This window comes from Siphateles boraxobius, unplaced genomic scaffold (genome assembly GCF_051911475.1).
Source record: "Siphateles boraxobius isolate OS27281-9 unplaced genomic scaffold, OSU_SipBor_1 41, whole genome shotgun sequence".
NCBI lineage: Eukaryota > Metazoa > Chordata > Actinopteri > Cypriniformes > Leuciscidae > Siphateles > Siphateles boraxobius.
Window position 1 is genome coordinate 35,905,612 of NW_027509042.1, and position 22,997 is coordinate 35,928,608.

At 43.2% G+C, this 22,997-nt stretch overlaps 2 protein-coding genes across 12 annotated transcripts in view; one reads left to right on the forward strand and one right to left on the reverse strand.

The window, feature by feature from the left end:
• Positions 1-457: 457 nt before the first annotated feature.
• tmem182b (transmembrane protein 182b) lies at positions 458-7,357 on the reverse strand. Of its 2 annotated transcripts, none has more exons than XM_077199984.1 (6): positions 7,143-7,357; positions 6,923-7,065; positions 6,427-6,553; positions 1,302-1,397; positions 1,059-1,196; positions 458-955 (listed from the first exon to the last, which is right to left on the reverse strand). In XM_077199984.1, the coding sequence occupies exons 1-6, from the start codon at positions 7,165-7,167 to the stop codon at positions 687-689; spliced, it is 798 nt and encodes a 265-aa protein (XP_077056099.1). In that variant the 5' UTR covers positions 7,168-7,357; the 3' UTR covers positions 458-686. The 2 variants fall into 2 exon arrangements, with proteins under 2 accessions (XP_077056099.1, XP_077056100.1); XM_077199985.1 differs by having other exon boundaries at positions 6,923-7,068; positions 7,139-7,357.
• Positions 7,358-18,314: 10,957 nt separating this feature from the next.
• inpp4ab (inositol polyphosphate-4-phosphatase type I Ab) overlaps positions 18,315-22,997 on the forward strand; it is a 68,861-nt gene continuing 64,178 nt past the window's right edge. For 2 of the 10 annotated variants that reach the window (XM_077199276.1, XM_077199275.1), the window contains exon 1: positions 18,681-18,863. The gene's annotated coding sequence lies outside the window, so the exon portion shown is untranslated. Of the gene's footprint in view, positions 18,350-18,680; positions 18,864-22,997 lie in introns of those variants that run through there. The other 8 variants (XM_077199273.1, XM_077199267.1, XM_077199271.1 and 5 more) reach the window with 8 other exon arrangements.

The following is a 22,997-nucleotide window of genomic DNA, read 5'->3' on the forward strand; positions in this document are numbered from 1 at the left end:
ATATACTAAATTACATTTCCACAGACTCAATCCACTAAAATTATAAGATAAATTATAAAATCCAATTATAAAATTATTATAAATTATAATTATAAGAGAAACTTTTTTAACAGGGAAAAAACGCACTCAAATTTGGCGCGCAGGCGGCACATAAAACAAAACGTGCGTCTATAAAACTCCAACAATACATCAAACTGAAGGCAAAAAAATGCATATATAAACTTATTCCGGTTTTATGACACTTCTATAATTAATATTATCTTGAAGCTTCACTTAATACAGCATATTTGTACTCTTAAATGCAGAGCACTGAAGAGACATGGCTGTTCTGAGAGAGCAGGCGCGCCCGGTCCATTACCAATGATGTCACTCAACAAACTCAAAATCCTATTATTAATTCTAAATAAAAATGAATATTTTCCCTGTCTTGCAGAACAAAATAAAGATGATATTGATGATGTAAGTGATTTTTATTGTTTATTGTCTATTTAACCAATTTAACAATTAAACAAATGTTTGCTGGAAAAGTTACCAACTCCAAACACTACATGAATATCCTGCTAAACATCTTTTGTCATATATAGAAGGCAGAAAAACATAAATATTCAGAACAATATAAGGGCTTACAATAAAGAATTATCAGTTGTATGGGTGCATTGGGAAAGAGTCATGTTTACACAACAACACTACACACATTCCTCTCGCAGTGAGAATGGCTGATTCTCTGTGTCCCTGGCTGATGATCTGCTGACTGATGGAATGAGCAGGAGAAGTAGACCAGTCAGCAAGCAGAGGAAAGCAGCAGTGGGAGCCAGCATAAAAGACGGACCATAATGCACACTGAGTTGCAGATGAGGGCACACTATGTGTCTGCGCTGGAGGCCGTACCGCTCTAAAGAGTCTGAGACCTGCACCCACACAGCAAACAACAGCACTACCGAAATGATTAAGACACCTGCATTTGACAGAGAACATTTGAGTAAAATCACTGCAGAATCACTACAAAGTAAGTATTTTTTTTTTTTTTTCAACTTTCAACTACAACTTTTTTTTCTCACCCCCAGTTATAAAGAGAGCCCCTCCAGCCTCATAAAGGTGATGGCTGGTCCCTGCGGTTGCACAGATTGTGACAAACCCACCAATCATCACAGAGAGGACTCCCAGCACAAATATAACACACCAAAAGGCCCTTTGCACTGACAATGGAAAATCGTTTTATTGCTTTGACCACACAGTAAATAAGAAGGAATTCCATTATATTAGCAACATATTGTAGAACAAACTGCTGCTCGAAATCTCACCTGTAACAGAGTCAGAGATTCGAATCTTTGGAAGTCCTGAAATGGGAGCATGAGACAAGAAGGCTGGCATGCAAATCTTCTGGGATGGCTGATTGGCTGGTGAAAAATGAAGCAGTGTGTTTACAAGAAAGAGCAAACAGGCAGCTGTTGTGCTTCCTCTGTAGAAAAAGGGTCAAGTTACATCAGGCATGTTCATTTGAAAATAAGTGTCTACAAAAATGTAGTGCCTGTAAGAAATTCTAGCTATCTATAGAAAGGAGGAAGTGAAGTGCAGATGTGCACAGATTAGAAAGTATACAGTGCATTCAGAAAGTATTCAGACACCTTCCTCTTTTTTTCACATTTTTTAAGCCTTGTGCTAAAATTTTACACTAAAAATCTAGAATCTGCACTTCATACTGCCCATATACTGACAAAGCAAAAACCCCATTTGAGATAACTATGCATGTTCATCAAAAAGAATGTTGTAGTGGTGGTTGTGGGATTGCATACTGTGTGGTAGATACTACAGTACATTTGAATTTGAACTTACTTTGCGACCGAAATCATCCGGGTACTTTTTGCCCACTGTTTGAATACTATGTATTCCGACATACTACTCTATTCGAATTTCGGCGCAGTGTTGGTTTCTAGTTTGTGTTCCTTTGTTGTCATGTAGTTCACAGTTTGTATTTAGTTAGTTTTATTATATTGCGTATATGTAATATTCTACAGAATTGGTTCAAAGTCAGAGTTGGAAACATCTTGAAAAATACGTATTTTTCCATAAATTCTGTATGTATGCAGAATAATATCCAAGTTACACATTTCTAGTAATTGCGCAGCTAATTCTCATATATTGTATTTTCAGACAGTTTTGAAATATTTTCCTCTCCCCAAATTTGGCACTACCGAAACGCAAAAATATACATATAATCTAATAAGAAGGGTTATATCGACCTATTAAGATTTTGTTTACGTGTACCTTAAATAAATATATAAATATATTTTTTGCTATTTTATTAAAAAAGTTTTCACTAGTTAATCAATAACAATGATTATTAAAATCAAATAACAATATTTCAAGTGTAATTTATGAGGTGTGTTGTATTTTTAATCCAATCTTTCTTTGTATAAGGCATAAAGTTATTCATACTGATTTCAAAGTTAAGGATTCATTACTTTGAATATACATTGAACCAAACACTATCATGACATCTTAGTTGGTAATTCAATATACTTTATTTTTGACAAAACGGTCGTGACTGCACATTTTCGGTATAGTGACAGTAATGTTTTGGTTGCGACTACATCACACTACAGAATTTTAACTTGCATATTAAAACACTACTAAAACATACTTATGTGTTCCCATACCACTTGCCATGCCACTTGCATCCACTCATTCATACTAATGTTGTAAGATTATGTGTTCCTTTTTGTCACCACCAAAACAATGATGTCACAACCGAAATGTCATCACATGTTCACACTTAACTTCATTTTAGATACTTTTGAGCCTATAGCTCAAAGATGCACATGGTCAGCACATGGTTAGCTAGCACAGTTCTGAACAGTTGTACACAGATAAAAACTCAATTTTATGGAATAACTCCCAAAAAAAATGTGTCATTTTAGTGACGTTCCTTAATACACACAGATTTTCCGATTATTTTAACACATTTACCTCAAAATGATGGGACCTATCAATTGTAGCTATGAGAGAGAGGAACACAGGAATATTTCCTAATTAAACAAATAGGGCTGTTAAAATCAGTCTCAGCCAATGGACTAAAACATACACTGGTTTGGTAGTGACATGAAAATGCAGGACACATTTTTTTACACGTTAGATAATAAATAAATATTTTTTTGAATTTCAATTTTTTTTCAAAATCAAAAAGATATTTTTAAAAACAACAATGGAATAAAATGCAAAAAATAATTAAATATCATAGTTTGAAATTTAGGGGGTTAGGGTTCAGGACATCCACCTCCCATTTAAAGTACCCAGTGATGATTTTATATTTATATTATGCTTACTGATATTTTAAATATTATTGTGGGGTTCAATAGATAATAGTTTTTTAAATGTGTTTTTTTGTGTGTGTGTGTGTGTTGTAATGTCTGTCTGTGTTCCCCCGGTCTTTGTGCTTTTGGTTCAGTCCTGTTCAGTTTTCCCGCTCCTCGTTTTTGTTCATGTATACCACGCCCCCTTGTTATCTTGTTTAGCTTGTTTGGCCTTGTATTTAAGCCCTGTGTTTCAGTCCAGTCTTTGTGAGTTCTTAATAATGTTGTTGTTGTACCTTGATGTTGGTGGTTCTGTTCCTTAGTCTTGTGCCCTAGCCAGTGTCTTTATGTAGTTTGAGTTTATTAAATAAAGTGTGCTGCAATTGGATCCTGCTTCCTCCTTGCTTCCACCTCATCGTGACAGAAGAACTCACCGCCAATGGATCCAGCAGTTGTTAGCAACCAGGTACTAAGAAGATTTCTAGCCTCTATGTTTCAGGATGGCCAGCGGATCGAGAAGTATGTGAGGGACTTTTTGAACTGCTGCCATCTGGGATCGCTGTATGACATTGAGCTCATGGACCTGTTCTGGAGCGGGCTGGATGCGGATATCGCGCAACTGATGCCGGATGATTATACCGGTTGGACCCTAGAGGGATATATTGACCTGGCCCTTTACTTGGGGGGTTCGGCATCTACGGTGGGCTTGGCTGATGAAGCACCCTGCCAGTTCACAGTATCCCTGGAGCCTATCCACGTCCCGCCTGTCCAGCCAGAGACCGTCCAGCCAGAGACCGTCCAGCCAGAGACCGTCCAGCCAGAGACCGTCCAGCCAGAGACCGTCCAGCCAGAGACCGTCCAGCCAGAGACCGTCCAGCCAGAGACCGTCCAGCCAGAGACCGTCCAGCCAGAGACCGTCCAGCCAGAGACCGTCCAGCCAGAGACCGTCCAGCCAGAGACCGTCCAGCCAGAGACCGTCCAGCCAGAGACCGTCCAGCCAGAGACCGTCCAGCCAGAGACCGTCCAGCCAGAGACCGTCCAGCCAGAGACCGTTCTCGTCACGTCTTCCCAGTCAGAGACTGATCACGCCACGCATGCGCCGCCTGAGCCCTCAGTGACCGCAACACTGGCCATTATGGCCACAGCCATGTGGTGTGTGTGGGCTACGCACACACTTGAGCCGGTGTCCGCTGATCCTGCGCCAGAGCCCGCTGATCCTGCGCCAGAGCCCGCTGATCCTGCGCCAGAGCCCGCTGATCCTGCGCCAGAGCCCGCTGATCCTGCGCCAGAGCCCGCTGATCCTGCGCCAGAGCCCGCTGATCCTGCGCCAGAGCCCGCTGATCCTGCGCCAGAGCCCGCTGATCCTGCGCCAGAGCCCGCTGATCCTGCGCCAGAGCCCGCTGATCCTGCGCCAGAGCCCGCTGATCCTGCGCCAGAGCCCGCTGATCCTGCACCAGAGCCCGCTGATCCTGCGCCAGTCCTGTTCAGCCCAGAGTTTCCTTCACCGCTGGTCCTGCCCAGCCTAAAGCCCTCTTCACCGCTGGTTCTGCCTCTTTCTCCTGAGCCGGTGCCTTCTCCAGGCTACGACCCCGTAGCTACCCCCAAGAATTTTTTGGGGGGGGGCAGTAGGCCACCACCATGGCCACCCGAAGGGTCCTCTCCAGCATGGCCGCCCGAAGGGTCTTCACCGCCGTGGCCGCCCGAAGGGTCTTCACCGCCGTGGCCGCCCGAAAGGTCTTCACCGCCGTGGCCGCCCGAAGGGTCTTCACCGCCGTGGCCGCCCGAGGGGTCTTCACCGCCGTGGCCGCCCGAAGGGTCTTCACCGCCGTGGCCGCCCGAGGGGTCTTCACCGCCGTGGCCGCCCGAAGGGTCTTCACCGCCGTGGCCGCCCGAAGGGTCTTCACCGCCGTGGCCGCCCGAGGGGTCTTCACCGCCCTGGACGCCCGAGGGGTCTTCACCACCCTGGACGCCCGAGGGTCCGACAGCTCCGCCCTGGACGCCCGAAGGGTCTGCTCCGCCCAGGACGCCCGAGGGTCCGACAGCTCCGCCCTGGACGCCCGAGGGTCCGACAGCTCCGCCCTGGACGCCCGAGGGTCCGACAGCTCCGCCCTGGACGCCCGAGGGTCCGACAGCTTCGCCCTGGATGCCCGAGGGTCCACAGCCTGCTCCGCCCTGGTCACGCCCTCAGCCTGCTCCGCCGTGGCCTCGCCCTCAGCCTGCTCCGTCGTGGACACGCCCACAGCCTGCTCCGCCCTGGTCACGCCCTCAGCCTGCTCCGCCGTGGCCTCGCCCTCAGCCTGCTCCGTCGTGGACACGCCCACAGCCTGCTCCGCCCTGGCAGTCTGTTCGTCCAGCTCCGCCCATGTTCCATGGCCCAGGTCCGCCATCGCAAGACCCCGGTCCCGTTCCCTGCACGGACCTGGCCCGCCATCCCTCCCCCGGGACCGCCTCCGCTCCACCACCCTCCCGAACTATGTCTCTAGTTTTGATGGGCGTCGGGAGCCGCCCGTAGAGGGGGGGCTATGTTGTAATGTCTGTCTGTGTTCCCCCGGTCTTTGTGCTTTTGGTTCAGTCCTGTTCAGTTTTCCCGCTCCTCGTTTGTGTTCATGTATACCACGCCCCCTTGTTATCTTGTTTAGCTTGTTTGGCCTTGTATTTAAGCCCTGTGTTTCAGTCCAGTCTTTGTGAGTTCTTAATAATGTTGTTGTTGTACCTTGATGTTGGTGGTTCTGTTCCTTAGTCTTGTGCCCTAGCCAGTGTCTTTATGTAGTTTGAGTTTATTAAATAAAGTGTGCTGCAATTGGATCCTGCTTCCTCCTTGCTTCCACCTCATCGTGACAGTGTGTGTTTTGCACCAATTCTCTAGAATGGCCCATATATAAACTTCTGTTGTCTTAGTTCATGGTCTTGTGTTGGTTTTGTATGGAGCACACTGATACGTTTTATTTCCATGTTAGATGTCACACTTTTGTTTGAAGTTGAGCTGTTTATATGATCCATATCATCATCTTCATCATAATGTAACAAAATGAACTCTATCTCTCTTTTTTCAAATGCAAGCAATTTAACAAGCAATAGTGCAATTGTTTTTAAGTTCCAAGTTGCATGCCAAGTACAAAAGAAGGAGTTGACCTACTGATCCAAAAAGCCAGCATGCTGTCCTGCTCTCCATTTGTACCGCTATAGGAACATCTCCAAAAGAGGCCCTCATGGTAGAACAGGGTGTTTTCAGCCTGAATGTCTGGTTGTGTTTGAGAGATATCCTAATAAAAAAAAATACATATAAAAATCAATTTAAAATTGATATTATTCAAAAATAAGTATCTTGCTGAAAGGTCACCACTGCATGTGGGGCCACTTACAAACTGTTCTTTGAAAGGTTATTTGGGGAACCCAAAATATTTGTTCTGTGGCAAAAGTTTCTTTCTTGTTGTTTCAATCAAACATATCAACTACAATACGGTGTAGGCTTATGATTCTAATGGTCTGAAGGATTAATTTATTAATTTTATGTCTGATGTATCAGATAAAGCTCTGTTTCTGAATTCTTAGTCACTTGATTGTATAGTTAAAGTCTAATAAAACTCATGAACAAATCATTTTAACAAATGGCAAATATGTCCGATCCTTACCTCTGTGACTCTGAAAAAAGCTGCATGATCACAAGATTCAAATGCCATAAGCCAGTAATCGGACCCAAGAGATCCCAGGACGAACACTGAGCTTAGAGCTCCAAAATATCCAGCCAGGAACCGTAAAACTACAAGACGCATAGCTGCTGAAAATTTTTTTCTTGTCAGTCTCTCAATCAAATTTAAATGCTCACATTACTAGTTTGTCTGTGTTACCAACACTGTCCAGCTGCTTTGTTAATCATCGGTCCACATTATTTCTTGTCCTTCAAGCAAAATGTTTGGTTATTATCTCCCTCCGGTGTGGCCACTCTGCAATGACCAATGATAAAAAAGACCAGACGCCACTATTATTAGTGTCTGTAGGCACTCATAAGTCTGACCCAGTTCAGCTAAATAAATCCAAATAGCTAATAAAAATCATTTTTTTATGTAACTGAATGTAACTGTAACCTATGTAACTGTAACTAAACCTATGTGTGACTGATATTTTTCATCAATGACTGTAGTATTTCTGATATCAAGTTAAACTGTGTAATCAGAGAACTGGATTTTCATGAACTTAATCTGGTCTGGTGAGGTAATGGAATAGAAAATAGCATCTGTCATCATGCATTACTGGAGTCAGTATTTGGTTTCCTTCTTTAATAAAAATAGCTGTACGACTGTGAAAAGTTTATTTAACCCTGAAATCTAGATCTACTCATATTTCAAGACACTAATGTCCTAATTAAATGCGTTCATATATACTTGTGAAATAACTGTACTGAAATATTAACTTGTGTGTTTTAAATAATGTGGAAATAAGTGTAAGTGTAACGCATAAGTGCACTTACACCTGCATGACAGATACTTATTCTGTCATCACAGAGCAGTGGTCTTAATCTTTGCCAAAACAATAAATAATTTCAGGACAGACGTTAAGTTTAGAGCACCATAATTCTGAATGTAAACAAAATGTAGATAGCATATATGAGGTCAGTCAGTGTATATGTGTCACAAGCCCGGCCTCTGCAACTCCTTTCTTTGGCCAGCAGAGGTCGCCCTCGCCCGAATATTGACTCTCTCTTTCACTACATTCCCCACAAGCCTCTCTAATGATTCAATCACTGTGCTCAGCTGCAGCCTATCTATCAGGCTATTTATACCCACTTCGCACAGCTCTCATTGCGAAGTTTTGTCTAGCTATTTGTGAAACACTACTGAGCATTATACCTGTTGACTGCCTAACCGATTCTCGACCCTTTCCGTCTAGACCTTCCTTGCTTGCTGCCTGCCTACGACATCTCTGCCTGGTTATTGGACTCTGCTTATTCTCTGCCTGCCCTGACCATTCAGCCTGGTACTCGACTTTGAATTTGCCTCATCTTCAGTGCTGTGTTTGCTGTTATCGACCCTTGCCTGTCTGACCATTCTGACAATAAACTTTTATGCTGCAAATGGATCTCTCTGCCTCTGTTGATTCACAACAGAAAACTTCGCCACACCCAGATCCAGCAGCTATGTCAAGTTTGTCTGCTGCTTATTCAGCCCAAGCTGATCAGATCGCCGCTCCTCATCATCAGCTCAACCACCTCACTTCGCTTATGGACGAACCGGTTAAAGCTGTTCGCGGTATCCAAACTTCGGCATCGGATCAGACTCCTCCACAACCCGCCGCAGTTCCCAGTCCCGCACCGACCCCGCCCCCCGCGGCGCCTCGTCTCGCGCTCCCGGAGAAATTTGACGGGGACCCCAATAAATGTAAGGGCTTTATTCTGCAGTGCTCTCTATACATCGATCAACAACCATCCTCGTATTCCCCTGACGCGGGGAAGATAGCCTTTGTGAGTTCATTGTTCATGGGGAAAGCATTGGAGTGGTTTACAGCTGTATGGAGAGCCGATGGTTCAGCATTCCCGTCCTTCCTAGTTTTCCTCCAATGCTTCAGAAAGGTCTTCGAGCATTCTAGGGAGGGATAAAGCGCGGGCGATCGTTTGTTGGAGCTCACTCAGGGAAGGTCCACTGCTGCTGAGTATGCTCTCACGCATCGCACCCTAGCCGCACAGACTTCTTGGAATGACGACACGCTCAAGGTAATTTTCCGAAGAGGCCTGAACCATGATCTACAGTCAGAACTAGCCTGTCGTGACGAGGGCAGGGACCTCGACCAGTTCATCAACCTCACGATCCAGATAGATAACCTCATGAGATAACGCCGACTCTGTCATCGTGCCATTCCTGCCCCTCGCGCGGCCCAGGTTACCCGAGCCTCAACCCCTGTTCGCGCTGAAGAACCTGAGCCCATGCAAATTAATGCCTACCATCTGCCCACGGAGGAGAGAGATCGACGGATCCAGCTTCACCTCTGTCTGTACTGTGGCGAGGCAGGCCACCTTCGTTCCGCCTGCCCATCCAGACCCCTTTCAACCACTTCTCGTCCGGTGAGCACAGACCTTGAAACACTACACCACACTTCGTCTGTGTTCGTGCCTGTCGTGTTAACGATAAATGGCAAGCGGGTTCCCACCAGAGCACTGATTGACTCTGGCGCAGCAGGGAACTTCATCTCGGCAGATTTTGCCCGTCAACACAACATTTCACTAACCCGCTGCCCTTCTTCCCTTGCAGTCGAGGCCATCGATGGAAGACCATTAGGCTCCGGTCGCATCTCTCACCACACTCAAGCACTCCAGCTGCTGACAGGGGCGCTCCACTCTGAGGTAATTCAGTTCTATGTCTTCCACGCTCCAAGCACCCCTGTGATTCTAGGCTTGCCATGGCTCCGTAAACACAATCCCCAGATTCACTGGAGAACCAATCAGATTAGCCGCTGGGGCGCGTCCTGTCATTCCAAGTGTCTCTCACCCGTTGCTCTATCTACCAGTCAAGAGATCTCCTTGCCCGTGGCGAGGGTCAACCTGCACGACCTCCCCACCGAATACCATGATCTGGCAGAGGCCTTCAGTAAAGTTGGCGCTTCTCAGCTCCCGCCTCATCGCGACGGCGACTGTGCCATCGATCTGTTGCCCGGTTCGGTTCCTCCCAAGGGTCATATATTCCCTCTCGCTCAACCGGAATCCGAAGCTATGAGGAAATATATAGAGGAGGAACTGGCAAAGGGTTTCATTCGGCACTCCACGTCTCCAGCGTCCGCCGGATTCTTCTTCGTCCAGAAGAAGGATGGGGGCCTTCGACCCTGCAATGATTACCGTGCGCTGAACGACATCACAGTAAAGTTCCGTTATCCGCTCCCGTTGGTTCCAGCCGCCTTGGAATTACTTCGTACTGCCAAGTACTACACTAAGCTCGATCTTTGCTGTGCATACAATTTGATCCGCATCAGGAAGGGGGACGAGTGGAAGACAGCATTTTCCACCAACACGGGGCACTACGAGTACTTGGTTATGCCGTTCGGCCTGGCGAACAGTCCGTCTGTCTTCCAGTCGTTTATCAACGATGTCTTCAGAGACATGCTCCATCGTACAGTCATATTATACATCGACGACATCCTGATTTACTCTGACACCTTCTCAGACCATGTGCAGCACGTGCGAGCCGTCCTCCAGAGACTCATTCACCACCATCTGTTTGCCAAACTGGAGAAGTGTGAGTTTCATCAAACCTCCATTTCGTTCTTGGGTTACGTCATCAGCCCGGAGGGAGCTGCTATGGACGAGGGAAAGGTCAAAGCAGTCCGTGATTGGCCACGTCCCACAACCCTGAAAGAGCTACAGCGCTTCCTCGGGTTCGCTAACCTTTACCGACGATTCATAAGAAACTTCAGTGCCGTGGTCAACCCACTCACCTATCTAGTGAAGAAGGGTGCACATCGTCTTCAGTGGAGGGAGTCTGCCACCCGGGCTTTTAATGCGCTCAAACAATACTTTACCACAGCTCCTATACTGCACCATCCTGATCCCAGTCTTCCATTCATAGTCGAAGTAGATGCCTCGAACACCGCCTTGGGGGCCATCCTCTCACAACGCCAAGGCTCGCCGCCCAAGTTGTACCCCTGTGCATTCTACTCCTGTAAGTTGAATGCTGCCGAAAGAAACTATGATGTGGGTGACCGGGAGCTGCTGGCCATGAAGGCCGCTTTTGAAGAGTGGCGCCATTGGCTCGAAGGCTCTCTCCATCCTTTCATCGTTCTTACTGACCATAAGAACCTGGTATATCTTCGCACCGCTAAGAGGTTAAACCCCAGGCAGGCACGTTGGTCACTTATCGCCCTTGTTCCAAGAATGTCAAGGCTGATGCCCTCTCACGCCAAACCGACCGCGAACTCACACCACAGGAGCCCAAGACGGTGCTGGCTCCCAACCTCATTGTCGCTCCCATTCAGTGGGACATCGACACGGAAATCGAACAACTCAACTCCCGTGCTGAAGTCCCACCTGGCTGTCCGGCCGACCGAATCTTTGTCCCTGAGACCTTTCGGCATCAGGTCCTGGAACTCGTTCATGCACATCCCAGCTCAGGGCATCCGGGGATCACGGCCACTATCCAACTGCTCCAAAACCATTATTGGTGGTCCTCTTTAGCCTCTGATGCCACAACCCACGTACAACACTGCCGGGTCTGTAACACTCAGAAGTCATCCCGCCAATTACCTGCGGGCCTGTTACACCCTCTCCCCATTCCGCAACGTCCTTGGTCACACATTGCCATCGACTTCATCACCGATCTTCCTGCTTCTGAAGGTCACACCACCTTACTCACCGTGATCGATCGTTTCTCCAAGGCCTGTCGCCTTATTCCTCTTGCAAAGCTCCCCACAGCATTACAAACCACTGAACACCTCTGCAATCAGGTGTTCCGTTTTTATGGCTTGCCTGAAGACATTGTCTCCGACCGGGGACCCCAGTTTACCTCTCAAGTGTGGTCGGCCTTCTTCAAGACCCTACAGGTCAATATCAGTCTAACGTCTGGGTACCACCCACAATCCAACGGGCAGGCCGAACGCTTAAATCAAGAGGTAATCCGTTTCCTGCGCTCCTACTGCCATCAGCACCAGCAGGATTGGAGTCGTTACCTAATCTGGGCCGAGTACGCCCAGAATTCCATTCGGAAACACTCCACAGGCCTAACCCCCTTTCAGTGTGTCCTAGGTTTTCAACCGCCTCTTTTCCTGTGGTCAGGAGAGCCCACAAATGTACCCGCCATGAACGACTGGCTCCAACGCAGCGAGGAGACCTGGAACCAGGCCCATACTCACCTCCAACGAGCAGTTCGCCGACAGAAGGAACAGGCTAACCGTCGTCGTCGGCCGGGACCAGAGTATCTGGGTTTGGCTGTCGACCCGAGACCTGCGTCTGCGTCTTCCCTGCAAGAAGCTCAGTCCCAGATTTGTGGGTCCATTCAAGATTACGCAACAGATTACCCCAGTCTCTTATCGCCTTGACCTGCCCAGACACTACCACCTTGCTCCTACCTTCCATGTCTCTCTACTCAAACCTGCTGATGGACCCAACATGGAGGAGGAGGGGAGGTCCCGTGACCAGAGTTCTCAGCCTATCCTGGTGGAAGGCGAGGAGGCCTATCTAGTTCAGGAACTAGTGGATTCCAGGCGTCGGGGAAGTTCCCTGCAGTACCTGGTTCAATGGGAGGGATTAAGCCCTGAGGAGCGTTCTTGGGTAGCCGCCTCTGACATCCTGGACCACAGCCTGATCACAGACTTTCACCTAGCTCATCCCACCAAACCGGCCCCACGACCTCGAGGTAGACCCCGACGCCGTCAGGCTCCACGCGCCAGGAGTCGCTCGCAGGGAGGGGGCTCTGTCACAAGCCCGGCCTCTGCAACTCCTTTCTCTGGCCAGCAGAGGTCGCCCTCGCCCGAATATTGACTCTCTCTTTCACTACATTCCCCACAAGCCTCTCTAATGATTCAATCACTGTGCTCAGCTGCAGCCTATCTATCAGGCTATTTATACCCACTTCGCACAGCTCTCATTGCGAAGTTTTGTCTAGCTATTTGTGAAACACTACTGAGCATTATACCTGTTGACTGCCTAACCGATTCTCGACCCTTTCCGTCTAGACCTTCCTTGGCTGCTGCCTGCCTACGACACCTCTGCCTGGTTATTGGACTCTGCTTATTCTCTGCCTGCCCTGACCATTCAGCTTGGTACTCGACTTTGAATTTGCCTCATCTTCAGTGCTGTGTTTGCTGTTATCGACCCTGACCCATGGATCTCTCTGCCTCTGGTGATTCACAACAATATGCAAATAGAATATTTTGCCACTATTAAAGTTATTCAATATGAAGATACATTTTAAATATGCAAAATATTTCTGGTTTAAGCAGATTACCCTTGTATTCCATTAGTGGGAATGAAATAAATACACATGTAGGTATATTAAATAGGCATCCATTTGTCTGCACATATTCACAAAGACAAACAGCACAAACTTAAAAATCTGTCTGGCTTTTAGAAATTTGATTATTAAAAAAAAAACTGTTTAAATTGAGTAATTTAAGTAGCTTGCATAACTGGATTTGTTAGCAAGAATAGATCAAAAGAATGGATAAAAAGTAACCTATAAGTTCTCTAGCTCTGCAAGTCAATTATAAAATGAACCGGAATCTACTAGAATAGCATAAATATAATTTATAATATAATTTACATAATATAATTTACATAGTTTCAGCATGGTATAGTCTTCCTCGTTCTGTAATTTTTAACAGAATATTATAGGCAAAGGACTAGGATGGATCATGCAGCACTGTAAAAATGGGAATTTGGTTCTGTCATCATACAGGCTATGTTTACCTGAAATACGAGAGAAATGCTAAAGATGTTTTAATGATACGCAGGAAGGTAAATTGACCTGTTCAGCCAAGTCTCAGCCAGGACACCTTTTCTCTGCCCTAAACTCTCCAGCAAACGCTCTATTCACTCTCCAAATCCCTTACAGATCAAATCAGAAGGCAAATAACAGCAGCAGATAATGGACGGTTTGAATATCACGTTAAAATTGTAATAACACAAGAAAAAACATCATTCTACACTAATCTTTTACTCAGATAAAGTTTAGACAAATGTGCAGGTTAGATAAAAGTTCAGCCTTCTTAGCAGTTTGTTTGTGATATGGTGCAATTGCATTCTCTACAATGGGCTCACACTCATTCCTGTGGTATCTTGCTTATTAAAACGCACAGTCGCGTCATCTGATTTAAATCACAAAATCTTATTTGGATGTTTAAAATGTAATATTTAAAAGTAATAGGTAATTTACAAATATAAAAGTAATAGGCAGAGCAGCAAAATAACCTCATACAGATAAACTAAAATGTCTTCCTATATTCATGGGAATATATGGTATTATACAGTTAAATAACAATTTCATACTGTTGCTGGTCAACATGCAATTTGAAGTGAGCAAGTTCTCCAATAATGCACTGCAAAAAAAGTAACATCACAGTTGCTAGTGTAACCCTTGTTCCCTGGTAGAGGGAACAGAGACATTGTGTTGAAACCAACAGGGGTCGCACTTGGGAGCCCGAAACACCTCTGATACTTCAGAAAAGGCCAATGAGAATTAGTGAGTGAAACTTGCATGCCACTTGCATCCACTCATTCAGTTTTGTGCTGAGGAGCAGTTGAGAGTTACACAGACTAATCGACTTGTCGACTTTAATGCACTGCTTTGACCCTTTAAGCTTGACATCAACTAGTCGCTGATCATGAACTATAGAGGGCGCAACAGGATAAGAAATCTTCGAAGTCCACTTTTACGCTCCATTTCCAAAACAGTTAAAATGAAAAACACATGCATATTCAGAGAGCACTTCTCAAAATATGTTTGATTTAAAAAAGTCGACAACCCCTTGAAGTCGTTCAACCACTTTCTGTAGAACTAGGGGTTCCCATTTTTTTTTTTTTTTTTAACAGAAAAGTTCCGTTGAGATCCAGTATCTCTACTACCAGTGAGTCCTGGTCAAGATGGCCATGGAAAAACAAAACAACATAAAACCACATAATAAACAAACACAAAACACCAAAATCTAATAAATCTAAAAATCTAAATCTAATAAACAATGCAAATTATACGCAGCTAATTAAAACACTGACATTGTTTATAAAAAAAACTTTAAAATATTTTTAAACAAATCAAGATATGGTACTGATTCCATGTGTAGTATACCCTGAAGCTCATTCCATGCATGTGGAGCATAATTGGAAAAGGCAGATCTACCTGCGCTGTGTGGAAAATTGACATCTTAAGTAGTAAAAAATTATTTTGATCTGTTATTATACACACTTGAACAATATGTCAGCAAACTAGATATATACTGTGGTTATTTATCCAGAAAAGCTTTTAAAATGAAAATTAGAATATTGTTTTTCCTCCTTAATAAAAATGTTAATTAATATTTCAGATAAATTTCAGTGATGTGTAGGGACACTTGCACCGGTTACAAATTATAAAGCAGCGTGATATTGTCACAGTTCACCGTAGTCATCATCCTCTTCACTATACTTCCCAGCATTCATCCTGGTTCCCACCTGCACGTCATTCCTGATCTCACTCTCCTGCATCTCATCATTACCCTCATTACCTCCTCTATAAAGGCACACTCCTCACCACAGTTTCTTGTCTGACCTTGTTTATTCGTTTATCTGTCTGTCTCTCCAGCGATCTCCCTGTCTCCAGCGATCTCCCTGTCTCCAGCACTTACCTCCTTCCCTGACCGAACATTGAGTGTCTTCTACCACACCAGCCTCAATGCGGAGACGAAGGCCCGGTGTTGGACCTCGACAACATTTCGAGGCATTTGTGGAGTGGGTGTTGGTCAGCTGTGAGTCCCCGTTTACCATTGACAATCCCAGCGATGGTGAACTCACCGCCATTCCAGAGGCTCGTCCCAAGATGGCGCCATGCCTGAGCCCTCATCCAAGAGGTCCGCCGTCGCGCCTGATTCTCCGGTCTCCATCCTCAGTCCAGAAATTACTCCAGACGTCATCCTCACCCAGAGCCCAGAAGTGAGTCCAGTCTCAGTCCTCCTCCAAAGTGGGAGCTCCAGTTTCTGTCCCAGTCCAAAGTCCATCCCAACAACACCCGGATTTTCCCAAGATAATTTTTTGGAGGGGCCATATACCCCCAGGGCCGTCTCCGCCCTGGCCACCTGAAGGGCCAGCTCTGCCATGGCCGCCTGAAGCAGCACCAACCCCCCACCCCCGTCCCTTCTGGGAGGGGAGTCTTCTGTCACAGTTCACCCTAATCACCATCCTCTTCACTACACTTCCCAGCATCCATCCTGGTTCCCACCATCGATCCTGCGATCTCCCAGCATCTACCCTGCTCATCATATCCTTTGTATTCAATAAATATCACCATTCACCATCATTCTTCCTCTCCTGTGTCTCCATGTACTGTAACAGAGACTGCATCCAGTTTTCCAAAATATTCAAAGGTGCATGCAAAGTTTTTCAAAAGGCTGTCATTATGCATACCAAAAGTCAACTTATCATCAAGCCAGATACCAAAATATCTATAAGAGGAATCCTCTACAGATGGAGTCATAGTATAGATGATAGTATAATCTGCATAAAATTGTACATTTGCTGGCTCTAATCCTACACCAAGTAAATAAAATTTCCAATAAAATTGGTCCCAAAATAGATCCTTGAGGAACGCCTGCCTTTACTATTAGAAGAGTAGAATAATAATTATCTATTGACAAACACTGAGATCTTCTAGTCAAATAGTTTAGCCCAATGTAGCCCAGCCCGCAACTCTACAGATGTCTGCCAATGACTCACCGTTCGCCAGAGTTGAAGAGGCTGCAATGCCTTTTTTGTAGAGTGAGCTCTAAGGGACAAGGTACGCCTTGGGCTTGGTAAGTCAGACGAATGGTGTCCGATCTCCAGTAGGGTATTCTTTATTTGGATACAGCCTTCTACTTCTGCTGACCTCTGATGCAGACAAAGAGCTGATCAGATCTTCTGAAGCTCTGCATGCGGTCCAGGTATGTGCAAAGTGTGCACTGGGCACAACAGAGACAGGACTGGGTCTGGCTCGTCACGAGGGAGCGCTTCCAAGTGTGACCCCTAGTGTCGAAAGTCAACGTCAAAAGTGACCGATAGAAAGGGAACATACTATGTAACGCGGTTTGAGTAACCAGAAAAGTGCTATACATAAGTAACAAATTATCATCATTATTATTATTATTATTATTATTATTATTATTATTACTGTAATAACATGAAAACAGCATTTTGCTGTTAAATTTCCATGCAAATTTACAGGATTTTTTTCAGGGTCAATAAAAGGGGAGACCCTAGTATCTTTATCACTGTACACATTCATATACTATGTATTTAAGTATTACTAGTGTCACATTATGTTTTGTTTAGTGTTTTCATGGAATTTAAGTTTGTTGTCATTTGATACATGTCTTTGTCCATATTCCCGCCACTCTTCTGTCTCCTTGGTTACAGTCATTATTAGTTCATCCCTGTCAGCTGTGTTCTATTAATTATCCTCGTTTGTGTTTTGCTTTTTAAGTTCATCCCTCACATTCATTCTCCATTTGGTCTATGTTTAAGTTATGTGTACCCTGCTGCCTATTTAGACTCAGAAACGGATTAACCTATTAAAATGTGTGTTGGAACTTTATTCATCCTTGTCTTCATCTGCCTGTCTACACACACAAGTTACAACTAGTCACTTATTTCTAACAAGTTTGAAATCAAACTAGATTTAGATCAATTAATAATTGCTGACCGATCCTTAAGTTTAAGTCTTCTCTAATGCGAATGTATGTGGTATGAAAACCATCCATCTAAAAATAATAATAATAATAATAAAAATAATAATAATGACCCAGTTTGGGATATTTATATATAAAATGAGGGTAACAGTATTAATTTGATCCTGAAGTTAAGAAAGGCGTTAGAAGTCTTTATCTATAATAGTTTGTTATCGAGCTCATTGTAGATTCACCTATTTAACATAATCATCTTTTTTGGTTATCTCTTATGTTCATAAGTGCAAATGCATCAGCTGTTAATAGATTTCTGTAGAGATGTATCAATGCACAAATGCTCTTCTTCCAGAGCAAATGAATTTAATCTTATTTCATTCTTATATTGTTGTACTTTGTTAGTAGTTCCTGAAAATATGTTCATAATGTGTGATCATTGATATTTGTTGTTTTTAAAACATCTTTAAAATGTGTAATTTGGCACCAAGTTCAAAGCTCTTTTTTGTGAATTCGATTTTTGAGAGATTCAAACATTGTAGTAGCCTGACGTCATTTCACACCAAACAGAAAGTGAAATAAAAATTAAAACTGTTACTGTATTTTTACAACCATCCACATGATGGCAATATAGATCTTAGGACCCATTATTTCACAAATATTGCGTGGTACGAAATAGACTGATGTCTGCAGAAACATTATAGCAGTTTACGATCACTCTGAGAACCAGTCCCTCCAATGTAAGATAGTTAGCCTACATTATTATATATAATCATAATTAGAGATATAAAAACTGATTTTTTTTCAAATGCACCATGAACCAATTTAAATAAATGCCTCGCTTATTGGGCCTGCAGATTTTCGTTAGAGAGATGTTGTTCAGCTTCAGTGTTACAGCTAATTGACTATGCACATAAACAATACAATAACAATATTAAAGATTATTTTTGGAATTCTAAAGATTCGTAATTAAAGGAACTGCAACCAAGCCAGTATGTTAAACTATTATACTGTTTGCGTTCTGAGTTGTCTCGTTAAAACATTAATTTGCTGTTTTGCTTGCACGTGCAGTTGCGGACAGAGCGCGTGGGAAAGGCGGGGCACGGCGTCTGACGTCACGAATTAGGGCGGGGCCACACTATGCAGCAGCGCAAGGAAGAGCAAGAGGCAGCGCGCTGGAATTTGGCAACAGAGATTCGCATGCATCAAAACTCTTCTGATGGCAATATGGATTGACAAAGCGCCTACTGAGATGTAAGTACATTTGATTTGTGAAACATTCTGAAGAGTCAGCTTCGAGGCTCTTTTTTGATTACACCGCCAGAGAAATGACCATAAAGTATGTGTTGTTTGTATGCTCTGTAACGTTAGTGCGCAAGGATGCGAACTGGAGATAAGTTACATTTTGTAAGCTGTTTATATGACTTGGCTACGATGCCATTTTATAATCGCTTCCATATTTGTGAGATTTGTGTTCGGAATTGAATGTAAACATAACCACCAGACTCTGCCTGCCAAATCGAAAGCAACAGTAGCCTACTGTTTGTTTGAAGGAAACACTGAAATGTCTTTGGGCAGAGGAAGGTGTAAGTATGCATTCGGTGTGACCCGAAGAGCCAGTGTTCGCGTAAGTTATCTGAAACAGGGCCAGTCAGCTGTTCATGATTTCCCAAAATCCCAGTGAATCTATAATTGCCTTGTAAACTTGTAAACGTCCCCAATACATTTCATTATCAATTTGGTGTTTAAAGTCTTTTCAACCTTTCAAGACGCTAATTATTTTCCAAGAAAATACAAAATATTACCATATACTTTATTTCTTAATTCAATCTTAAATTATCATATTATCTAAGTTCGTTTTTTTTAATAATTATATTTAATAGTTATTTAATAATATACATGATATTATTATTAATATGCATGGGTAATGTTTTAAGTAAACTTTAAATAAATACAAAACCATCATAGATTCATATTGCTTACAGCAAATCAGGTGATTTTGTAAAGAAAGTTACATTCAAAAATATTATTAATTTAATAGATTTCAATATTTTTATGAATATCATTGTTACAGTGTAAGATGATCATTAAAAACTTTATAGTGAACAAAGAAAAAATGACTTGTCCAAGAGTGTCCCTTGCTCAAGTGTACAGTGATAAACTCTGCAGGGATTCAAACCTGCAACCTTTTGGTGACCAACTAAGTTCCAATACCTAAAACTTGGCATTTTATGTCGATGAAATGCATCTAATGTAAAAAATAACTGGTCTTTTTAATCAAAACACTAAATATAAATTTGAGATATTAAACAAAGTTCACATAATAATAGGCCCACAATGGCTGGTCAGTGTGTGTCTGATACCCACACATTGCTTGCATAAACAAAGTCAAACCTAATAGGGTTTCACTGGTTTACTCCTGATTGGAGTTGATATTTCATGAAGCTGGCAGGCTGTTGCATAAGCACAGTTCAAATCCAGTGTGCTTGGATTCACTCAGCTCAGAGGAAAACATGGGCCATGTGCTGGCACCACACAGTAGCGGTTACATTAAGACTTCATCAGGACTGTACAGGCCAGGCCTTTAAAAGCAAAATTGTAAATGATGGATTTCTTTGTTGTATGGTCTTGTTTTTCAGTTACTAGGGGTGTAACCGATCGTAGGTAATCCGTGATCCGTACAAACCAGGGCCCGTGGCTTGTAACGCATATGATTCGCAAATTTAATTTAAAAAAGTGTAACCATCGTAGAGTGAAAGTTTATTTTTTGCACATGTTTTGTCTTGCCAATGTACACATCCAAGCAATTTTAAACCATTCAAGCGCAAGAAGAGGTGATAGAGAACTCAATACGATATTCGAGCACTGTTAACTGTGCACATTATAAATATCTGCTGCTGTCTATGTCATTGATGTTAATCAAACAACAAAACACAGCGTTAACAAAGATTAATCTATATTTAATTCATACAGTGAACACTATAGGGTTGTTTTATTTTACATTTAATTATTATTTTTATATTTACTACTGTTAGGACTTACTTTAATTTATAACTTTGTTCTATTGTATTTATATATGCTTGAATTTTGTGTATTTGTTCTTATTTTTTACTGACTGTTCACTTGTCTTTAACTTTTAACTTTGCTTTCCATTTATTACTCATTATTAAAGGAACACGCCAACTTTTTGGGACTTTAGCTTATTCACCGTATCCCCCAGAGTTAGATAAGTCCATACATACCCTTTTCATCTCCGTGCGTCCCGTAACTCTGTCTGACCTCTGACGCACCTACCGCTAGCCTACCTTAGCACAAAGACTGGAAGTAAATGGCTTCAGCTAGCATACTGCTCCCAATAAGTGACAAAATAACGCCAACATTTTCCTATTTATATGTTGTGATTTGTATAGTCACAGTGTGTACAAATAACAAGGTCATATGAGACACAGACATCTTTTAACCGTATACATACTGGGAACTATATTCTCAGACTGCTACGTGGGGCGGAGTGATTTGCTCGCAGCACCTGAGAAGCCCGTTGGTGAGGAGCAGAGAGTTCGCTCGGCGTGTTGCGCTAATCACTCCGCCCAAGTAGTGCTTTGCCTTCTGAGAATATAGTTCCAAATAAGTATACGGTCTTTACTTCCAGTCTTTGTGCTAAGCTAGGCTAGCGGTGGGTGCGTCAGACAGAGTTACGGGACGCACAGAGATGAAAAGGGTATGTATGGACTTATCTAACTCTGGGGGATACGGTGAATAAGCTAAAGTCCCAAAAAGTTGGCGTGTTCCTTTAATAATGAGTAATAAATGGAAAGCAAAGTTACATTGCACCAATGATCCGATCCGATAATGACCTTTTTTTTTGATGATCCGAGCAATGGTCCGATCCGAGACTCAAAAAACATAATTTGGTCCAAACCGTGAGTTTTATGATCCATTGTACCACTCAACGTAAAACTTCCACATAAATAAATGAGACAAAGAAAGATGTTTGTATAGGCTCGTTCTGTTGTGTTTTATATGGTTGATAAAAATGATCTCTTCACCCTCATTATCATGTAGCTCTGCTGAGATCAGTATTTCAGCCTCATGTCACAGTGTGTTATGTTACAGTCAGTTATGTCTGTGAGTCAGATATAACACATTCCTCTGGCAGTGTGTGAGCTGTTTGATTATTCCCCTTCACTATCTGAAGAAGCACCTTCACAAGATTTAGAGCCTGAGATTTTAAATCACAGAGACATGTTTTTCTCTTATAGATTGGCAATGTTCTCAAGAGATTCTGTAGCCTTATGCCAGGTTTTCAGAGCATTTATTTTTCTTCCTATATGGCCTTCCAGAGACCATTAGGCCCAGCCTGGGAAGCACTTTGTAACTGAGGTTATGTAAACTGTGGAAGAAAGTCATAAATCATAAAAAAAGATAAATTTTCTGTTCTAGTCAAGAGACAGATCACCTTCATTTCGAGGAAACAGTTTTTTTTTTTTTACTTATGAAACTGGTTACATTTTATTCTATGTTTCTGTTGCATTTTGAACAGCAAGGAACTCCTGCTGAGCTGAGATGCATGCTGGGATACATGCTGTGGTTCACATAAAATTAAATTAGGATCTGTCTCAGTCTTTTATCTATAATGACTCAGCTTCTTCAACTCTGCCTGGAGGCTGGGAGCAGATCAGAACCGATCTGTGGAGCATTTGTTGTTGAACTTATACCGTGGTGCTCCCCGAGACTTTCCCACTAGTTATGCAATGCAGGCCTGCATTATTGATATTTCCTTGGATATAAGATATTGTGGAGCTAAAAGGTCTGTCTGCCTCCATTTCTGCCCTGGAAAGGCACTCATATGGTTGTAAACGTGATGGTGTGGAAAGGTAGGGTTATATGTTGAGGCAAGGATGTTATGTAATTTTGGTCCTGATGCAGACCATTTCCATGAAACATTCCTTCTCCAGCCATGTGGATAATGGTGTCTTGAATGCATTCTGGGATGAATAATAAATGTATAACTGCTACCAAAAGCAGCTGCTCTGTTTTTTTAATGACCACTAGTATACAGTGCTGGGTAGATTAGTTACAAATTGTAGGCCGTTACTGATTCCAAATTTCATGACAGAAAATGTAGTTAGTATCGTAATCCATTACATTACACATTTTAGGTAATATAATCCAACTACTTTATGATTACTTTTAGATTACTTTGACCTAACTCATTGTATCACATTGTGGTAATATTGGACCATACTGATACATAAAATACAAAGAAAAAAATATATTCCATTCTTTATCAACATGAAGTGAATTAAACTTTAGATTCCTTCAGGGTTTCCCAAACTGGGGTCCGTGAATAAACTGCAGGGGGTTTGTGAGTTTAATGAAAAGCTAATA